The 9,332-nt window shown below is 36.5% G+C and overlaps 1 protein-coding gene across 1 annotated transcript; it reads left to right on the top strand.

The window, feature by feature from the left end:
• Positions 1–7,148: 7,148 nt before the first annotated feature.
• Positions 7,149–9,112, top strand: LOC149237064 (uncharacterized). Its single transcript, XM_089369133.1, has one exon. The coding sequence runs from the start codon at positions 7,160–7,162 to the stop codon at positions 9,110–9,112; it is 1,953 nt and encodes a 650-aa protein (XP_089225259.1). The 5' UTR covers positions 7,149–7,159.
• The last annotated feature ends 220 nt before the right edge of the window (positions 9,113–9,332 follow it).

The raw sequence follows: 9,332 nt of genomic DNA, 5'->3' as shown, positions 1-9,332 counted from the left end.
AATGTGGTTGACATCATCCTGGTTTCATTAACTATGCTTGCATCATTGTCAACTGTCATCCCTTGTTCTCTTTGAAGAATTTATTGAGCCTTTCTTACTTCCTTTTCCTGCCTTGCCAATTGTTTTTGATGGTCCTTCTCTTGCCTTACTTTCTCTCTTTCAAGCCTTTCCTCTGCTCAAAGTTGTGTTGCAAGAATTCTTGTTGCCTTCTTTTCCTTGGCTGAATCCTTCTTTTTCTATTTTAATTCTTGAATTTCGAGTTTCTTTTTTTTCAGACTCAACTAATAAGGTTATATAGTCTTCTAATGTAAGTAACTGTGAACTTCGACCCAAATAAAGACTACCTAGTGTTCCATGTTTTTTTCATTGTCACCATCTCTACTAGTATCTTTAGGAAGAGACCAAGTAACTTCTCATTTCCTACCACTTGCATGTCATTGGTTGAAAATTGCCTTTAAATATTTGGGAAAACTGATTGAACTATATTGTTCTCTTCATATGATTCCTCATTATGTGTACTACATTCTTCCATTGATCTATTTTCCACAAAAAAATGAACAATTTCAACATTCAAATTTGTTGGTTGTGAAGGCGTGTTCATGATTTCTTCATTAGTTCTTGAGACACCATGTTTGTTTATATTCATCATGGCTTCTTCGAGCCATGATGGTGGGGTTAATTGGGTTGGCAATGTCAATTGGTCATTGTTGCTTCCTAGTGAAACATCAACAATGTATTTTTCAACCACATTGTCATTGTCAGTTGCATGATCAATAGAGTCATTAAGAATATCAATAGTTGAAGTTCTTTGTGCTTCAGTTGGTAGAAAAACCTCCATGTTACTCTCAATTGGTTCATGATTGTATTGTGTCCGAATTACATGTTCATCATCATCACCATATAAGTGTCATTGAGAAAGGTAAATTATATTATCAGCTGCAACTACATCTTCCTATTCATCCACTTCTTCTTGCATTTAAACATCTTCTTGGACATTCCCTTCTTCTTGACCATTTATTTGAAACACCTAGCTACAAGCAGTAACATGCATATGAGAATCATAGTCCAGTGGCCATATTCCAGTCCTCCTAAATCCAGTCTTGATATTTGATGGTGTGAGAGCCCTTTCAAAGGCTTTACTTCCAAACTCTACTAGCTCAAACCTTTTCACCTCAACCCTTGGATTATTTTCCATCCACGCATATCACTTTGACCTGAAATAGTTCTTGAAAGGGCCAAACACACCAACATCAAGGGGTCAATCTATGACTGGTATGAGCAGGCAATGTTAATAGGTTAATGCCCAAATTGTTTGCCTCCTCAATTTTTTGCACAACAATGTGGCTTCCATGACCATGTAAAATCAATAGGTGTCTATTCTCAAGTGAGACATCCCTAGTATAGATGAAACAAAGTGACAAAGCCAATTTTAAAAAAATTCCTTAGTCATCCGTGCATGGGGATGTGCAGCCATGTATGCATTTGGTTCACAATTTTGTATATAGATTTTCATTTATTTTTTAACTTTAAATAGATAAAATATTGGGATTGAAGTGCCAATTTCATTGGCACAACATAGAATAGTTATACATTCCCTGCTCTTACAAAAAATATCTGGCACATTTCGGCTCCCTCTCTTAGCAATTACCCACATGCCACAATTCCTTCCTGCCTATAAACCAGTTTCATCACAATTCCATACATGATTTTCAACATAAGAATAATTATTGGATTCACTAGAAAGAGTGTCATAAAACTTAGACACAATTGCAGGGCATAGATTTAAAGCTTTATCTCTGCCAAAGGTCTTAGTTGTATGCAATACAATTTCTAGATGCTTTTTTTAAAACCTTAACCACCATGATTTGCCAAGAAACCCATGTTTAAATGGATTTGGCCTCCCCTAACAGATCTGAGCACTATGGATTTTGAGTTGTATCAACTCTATTCGATGTCCCAATTGGGGCATCTCCTTACACCACTCAACCACCTTGGCCTCCTCCTCTTCAATTATAACTGTAAGAGGTCATCTGCATTTTGTGTGTGTGATCCCATTTATCCAATAATGTATTGATAAGGGAGGAATTCCATGTTTTTTCGCAGATGCCCAAATTGAATATCCATTAAACTCTATGTCATCAATTGCAGTTGACGTGTCTTATTTTTTCCAACCTCTTATAGCGCTGATCTTCTTAGTTGAACTTGCCCCTTGGATTTTTGTTGATGGTGTCTCTATGGTTGATGGTGTGACAACATCAGTGTTTGTCACATGGTCATCCTCAACAAAATTGTTGGGAGCATTTTTGACATTCACATCGCTTGTCTTGTCCTCATCTGATGAACGGCATCACAACTAGGCATCGTTGGTCACTAGCCTGCCACTTTTTTTTGTACGAGAAACATAACTAAGTCTTTCCATAGTTGGAACTACCTGCAGATTTATTACATGCATTTAGTAAACAATAGTTGGAATTATGTTGTCCTACAAGCTATTGTTATTTCTACTTTCCTACAGGCAATTAACAACATGTTAGTATTCATATTTTCTAGCAAAAATCGATAAAGATTTTGTTGTAGCCATGAAAAATCAATTCTACAAGACGATTTTTTTTATATGTATTCAACTATATCAGTAATTGATTTTTTTATCAACTTGTTTTTCCACTTAAAATACCATGCCTGTATTTACACTTAATTACTCCCAGTGTGTTGAAATTGACCCAAAATTGGTAGTATATCTTCAATTATAGCAATACACATTTTGGATAAAATGTTTTATGTGTTATAATAAAATGATGTAGATGTTGGAGGAATTTCATATAAAACAAGTGACACCTGGTTCATTTTTTGGTTAAGATGTTGAACTAGACTAGTTCTTTTTGGGTTGGGATTAAGATGTTGATCTAGCCTAGTTAAGATGTTGATCTAGTCTAGTTCGAAAGGCATTACAACCTCTATACCATTTCATAATTCAACCTATACCATTACATAATTCGATTTTTATACAAATTAACTCTAGAAATTCAGTTTTATTGTAAGCCCAAGCTATAGACACCCTCAATTCATTTCTAGTGTTATATCCTTAGAGGTGGTGATCTTGGTAGTATCTCTCCCCAATTCGTGTTCAATGAATTCTTTAATTGTTTCACAACTTTGCTAGCTGAAAAGGTGAGTAGATCTGTCAATTTTGTAATTGTTCCTCTATGTTCTTTGGCTTCAAATTGACAGTGTAAGTGTGGTTCACCGAAGATAATATGGAGGATGACTTGAATTAGGGATTCCTGGTATTTTTCTTTAGAGATTGGAATGACTTGAATTAGGATGAGGTTTTTTTTCAATTAAGAGGGCCTATATTTTCACTACAACGAGAGAAAATCATGCTCAGGAGGAAAATCGTAGGAGTGGACTTGCAAATATAATGGAAACTATGATGTAGCAGAAGAGACAGATTGAAAAATCAAGAGGCTAAGTTTTGTGTTCTGCATCAACAGCTTTCAAATTTATCTAGGAGATCCCCAAAACCAGAATGCCTATTAGTTCAAGTGCTGAAGAAAATAGCGAGTAGGAATTCCCTTTATTAATTTGAGGTATTCTCATGTTTTGTAAAGCTATTCTCTTTTGAGGTATCTTTTTCAAGATTTATACAAGCGGAAAAATTTGGACACCCCCTGCAAAGGATACTATCACCTTTTGTATGGTCAATCGTTGCACCTAGTAATTCCAATGACTTTACTAGGGCCAATTGTAGTTTAGATCCCCCTCATTTAGTTGAGCCTCTCCATGGCCACTATGTATCTATGTTGCCTTCATATGGAGGAATACCAAGCTAGGTACGTGAGAAGTGGAATAGATATGCCCTACTATTATAATAAGGGATGGAATTAGCCTTTAGTGATGATTCACCTCCTTTTATATATATAATAAGTGGCGATTAGAACCATACCATGCCTATGTTTATAGACATGGAGCACATTCCCCTTTCTATGTAATTTTTCTAGGCTCTGTCCATTATTGTTGTTTCTGGAAGTGGAAACTTTCCCTATTATTATATTCAATCCAAGTACGGACATACAAACAAAGTAATATTTGGGTCACCAATCAATTGAACCTTGTCACCCATCCTTGTAGGTGTACCTCTCCATGGCCACTGTGTATTTGTGTTGCCTTGATTTTTGAAAACATTGATGTGGTTTGAATACTCATAGAGTTTGAACATTATTTCCAACCTCAGTAATCAAATCTATAAGCCTCTAAAAGAATTCAAGGCCTATATTTCATTCGAGTTCAATACTGTCCTTGTATGAAAATGAAACCTAAATTGCATATTCTTGGCTTTTATCTATAATCAGTCAAAATGATCTAATAACATTTAGAGTAAAAATAACTAGTTTGTGTGGCTATTTGTAGAAAATTCAAATCCAAACAGTTGTAGTGGTTGTGTTGGTTCTTGGTATTATTAAGACATACTTTTATTCTTTGAAGCAAAAGAAAAATGTTGATAATTATGTTCAAATTCATAGACCATTTGTTACACTATAGTCGCTAGTTCACATAATCAAAATATTGGAAAATTAAATTAAATTCCGTCATTCAAATAAATTATGATAACCTGCGCAAAAAAAATGTGAAAAAATTGTAAATAAATAACCTATAAATTATGGTAACCTGTGCAAAACATGTGCAAAAACTGTAAATATATAACCTAAGTACCTGAATTGTGAAATGTTTTGTGATGGTATGTCTCTAGCGCTCGTGAATAGTTTGAATGTGGTGTTTTGCAACTTCTATTATAGTTTTTTGCACTTGAATTTGATTGGTAGAAAGGATTGACATGGATTGCAATCAATTAATTTTGAATGTGTGATTTGAATTAATTTGGATGTGATCCAATGGTTGAAAATCTATTATGGTTGATCCATGTGCTTTGATCTGATCTTTTTTAATGGGAAATTTAATGGGTTGGGTTTCCTTTAATGAACACAATGGGAGGAATTGTTGAATAACACAATTGTTATGGCTGACATAAATAATCTCTTTGTATGTGCAAGTATGAATATGCATTTCGGATACATAGCATCAGTTAAGTTCAATGGGGTTGAAGTTATGGGTACTTTGTAGTTCTGGAGTAGACCATTTTGGAAGGATTTATAGGTTTATTTGTTTTATAGGTTGGACAAGATGTTTTTTACTCTTGGTATTTAAAATACTATTTATGGACAGTTGTGGGCCCAATCTGTATTTTGGGAACTTTTGGACATAAATTAAAAGATATTTTCACTTAATCTTATATATTTTTGTTTAAAAAGTGGTTACACATCTCTCAATTTCCGGTGGCTTGGGGGGACCCGTACTATAATAGGTACTAGTCCCTTCACAACATTAGACATCTCTCCCCTAACATAAATATAAATTTTGGTGACCGACCAAAATAAATAATTCCATAACCATCTATTACTCATTTTTTACCTTAGTTTTAGTTTAATTATAATAGTGAAATAATGTAATTAGTTGATTTTATTTAATATATATTAAATAAATAAAATTTATAATTAACATAGAGAATGATCGATTTTGTCAAGGCCTTTACAGAAGTCAAGAGCATAAGCCAACAAGACCTGTACTCCACGTGCTTGTTATCCTGATAACTATAATACCAACCATACAACAACCTTGGTTAGCTTCTATTTGAGCTATTGCATAAATACATATTCGTAATGTGGTTAAACAACATGCATTCAACACACACATGCTCATGCTTCACATACATTTGTGCATATACAACATATAACTTCCATATCATCTTTAATTCATCTTTAATATCATAAATACAACAACAATGAGGAGGTTAAAGAATTTGTCTTGCTCAATTTCTCTCAATCAGGGAGTTTAGAGCACGATTTTCTGCTTAAATTTACCATCCACCTGTTCTTCTCATAGCTATCACTATTACAACTATACTTGTATTTATTGCTATGTCTTGTTGGCAACTAATTGTCCAAGCCTTTCCTACATAACTCCCTTATCATTGTTAGAATCTTCATGAAAGATAACTTTTTAGGATGTTTTCTCCAACATTTCTAGTCTAGATTCCAATTTTGGGTTCACCTTCGTGATCTTCTCGTAAATAAATTTCGAATGACTGCTCACTTTCCAATTTATGGTTTCTGGGCTGAAAGATATTACCATTAGAAATTTTAAGTGGTAAGCTCTTTTTCTAATACCTGTAGCTTTTGAAGAGCTTCTTACACCATTCTGACACCTAGGCTAAAATTTAAGCCCTTCGAAATTCTTTACCCTGTTAGGCCTTTTTTGTCTTGTTTAAGAGGGTTGTAGTTTTTCTTCTAATTTTCTTAGTTCTTTTTTATCACAAATTAAATTCTCGGTCTTCTGTGCCACATGATAACCATGCTATATATATATATATATATATATATATAATTTTAAGGTGACATCCAAGCCATACACCAAATTGGTGTATGGACTCTGACTACTAAGCCTATGAAGACATACATACTCTACCCCCCTCTAGTTTTGAACGTGTGACTTCTTAGGAAGAAACACACGTTCTTAACCATTAGGCCCACTGAAACTGTATATATAGTAAAATTATAAAATTAATACATATTACACAAGTTATATAAACTAAATATATGCATACTTTTTTTCCACTTTCACCATGGTGTCCAAATTAAAACCTTACATAACATTCAATATATAACCTATTTATGTTAATCAAACAAAGACACTTGGCATGAACTGAGCCCTCCCACGGCCTTCCAAACACCAATTCATTTACCTATACTAGTATAGATCAATCTTAAATATGGATCTAACATGAGTCAAAAGAGATCCAATTTTTCCTTTGCAAATTTTTTTTATGAACATAAATTATTTAAATGTTTTGTATATATATTTTTTGAGATTTTTTATTTTTACCGACATGACCAAAATTTTCAAGTTTCATCAAACCCATGTTGCAAACATATATACATATTCGGTAAACCATATATCGAAAAAAAGACCAAAAGATCCATGCCCGTACGAGTAACGGCGAGGGTTTAGACATGAACACTGCTTGAAACCTTATTTTTCTGTTTCTTTTCCGATTCTGATATTATTCTCAACTTCCTGGAGTTCGCCAGTCCTTGCGAAAGCATCCATGAAGACAGAAAAAATGAAACCAAAAAGAAATCCCATGGTTTTTATGGATATTTTAGTTGATGGTGAGCGAGCAGGAACCATTGTATTGGAGCTTTTTGCCGATATTGTGCCTAAAACTGCAGAAAATTTTAGAGCCCTCTGTACAGGAGAGAAAGGTATTGGTAGAACATCAAAAAAGCCTCTGCATTACAAAGGATCCACTTTTCATCGAATAATTAAAGGATTTGTGGCTCAGGGCGGCGACTTTTCAAAGAAAGATGGTACTGGGGGAGAAAGTATATATGGTGGAAAATTTGCGGATGAAAATTTTCAGTTACGTCATGATGGCCCCGGTATTCTATCTATGGCCAATGCTGGTCCGCACACCAATGGTTCTCAGTTTTTTATTACTTTCGCAGCTGCACCTCATCTTGATGGCAAGCATGTTGTCTTTGGGAGAGTTGTGGAAGGAATGGATGTTATGAAGAAAATTGAAAATTTACCTACTGCAGATCGGGCCAGACCTGTTGTTCCAGTTAAGATTTCCGATTGTGGTGAAGTTTCTCCCGGCAAAGATAATGGTATAGTTTCTATTGATGAAGATAAAAAGAAAGGAAAGAAACTTAAGGCCACTAAAGAAGCAGTGTCAAGTGATGATGATAGTCGGAAAATGCGTAAAAGGAAAAAGCATGGGAGGGTGCGCAAGGACCGAAGAAAGAGGAGGCGTCGTCATTATTCTTCTGATTCAGACACCTCGTCGGACACGGATTCAGATTCAGACACCTCTGCCAGTGAGTCTGATTCGTACTCTTCATCAGATGATACTAGCACTTCAAGTAAAGATGACAGGGTGAGAAGAAAGAAGAAACCATCTAGAAAAAGCAAGCATAGACATAGAAAGCGACGGACGGATAAGCGGAGAGGGAAAAGACATGGTCGGAAAGTGAAGAGGTCAAGACGAAAGTCTAAGCGAAGCTCAGATAGTGATTATAGCAGTAGCAGTGATACTGAGAGTGAGAATTCAAGAGTGAATGATACCGAAAGCAAGTATAGACCTACAAAGCGACGGAGGGTCTTCAGCAGGAACCAGAGTGAGAGTCCTCGGAGGGTACTGAGCAGGAGCCAGAGTAGAAGTCCTCGAATGAGTTTGAGTAGGAGCCCAAGTGTGATAGCTCGCAAGCATTTAAGCAGAAGCCCTACTGTGATAGCTCGTAGGCCTTTAAGCGGGAGTCCACGAAGGAGTTTGAGTAGGCTTTCACGGCAAAACCTGAAAAGTCGAAGCAGTCCTCCAAGCAGAAGGTTGTCACGAAGTCGTAGTCCTGTTGTTGATAAAAGTACACTTCCCCGTCCTAATCAAAGTCAGACTAGAGCAAGAAGTCGTAGCCCAGAGGGCACACCTAAACGTGTGCGAAGGGGTCGTGGGTTCAGCCAGCGTTACTCTTATGCTCGTCGTTATCGTACTCCTTCTCGAGACCGCTCCCCCACAAGGTCTCGTGGCGTCAGTGAGAGGAGTATTCGTGAAAGGGACAGATATTCAAGTTATAGGAGTTACTCTGAGCGCTCTCCACCAAGGCATTACAGAAACCCACCAAGAGGTCGGACTCCTCCAAGGTACAGGAGGAGTAGGAGTCGAAGCATGAGTCGGAACCAGAGAAGAAATCGCAGTCAAAGCCGCAGTGATCAGTTGCGCTCTCGTCATGGTCCACGAGATTCGTACGAAAGTAGTAGAGGAAGGAGGGGCCGGTCCCCCTCAAGGAGTAGAAGCTCTTCTACGTCAAGATTGTCCGAGAGCTTACCTGAGGACAATCGTCGCACTGCTTCTAGTGATAAAGACAAATCAGGACATTCCCCCAGGGCGCAGCGGTCACCAGCAGCTTCACTTAGCAAATCGAGATCTCGAAGCCGAACACCACCAGGAAATGGGAACCTTGTCCCATATGGGGATGGAAGTCGTGATTCACGTTCCAACTAATTATGTAGTATGTAAAAGTAGAACTCATGGTCTACTTTAGAATTGAAAAGAAAGGTTAAGCAAATTCCAGCCCTTTTTTTCAACGTATTAATAAAAATGTTTGATAGAGCAGCTGGAAAAATAACAGTTTCCCATCACTTACTTCATGATAAATTTTGAATCCCAACGATTTTGATCGATCTAATCTCCAAGCATTCCAACCATTTCACACATTTCAGGA

Source organism: Pinus tabuliformis, chromosome 8 (genome assembly GCF_031772625.1).
Source record: "Pinus tabuliformis cultivar Carrire ecotype Pingquan chromosome 8, CPIR1, whole genome shotgun sequence".
Lineage (NCBI taxonomy): Eukaryota > Viridiplantae > Streptophyta > Pinopsida > Pinales > Pinaceae > Pinus > Pinus tabuliformis.
This window is presented reverse-complemented; position numbering and strand designations above follow the sequence as displayed.

Coding starts and splice junctions, on each gene's coding strand:
- LOC149237064 (XM_089369133.1), top strand. CDS start 7,160: ATGAAGACAGAAAAAATGAAACCAAAAAGAAATCCCATGGTTTTTATG.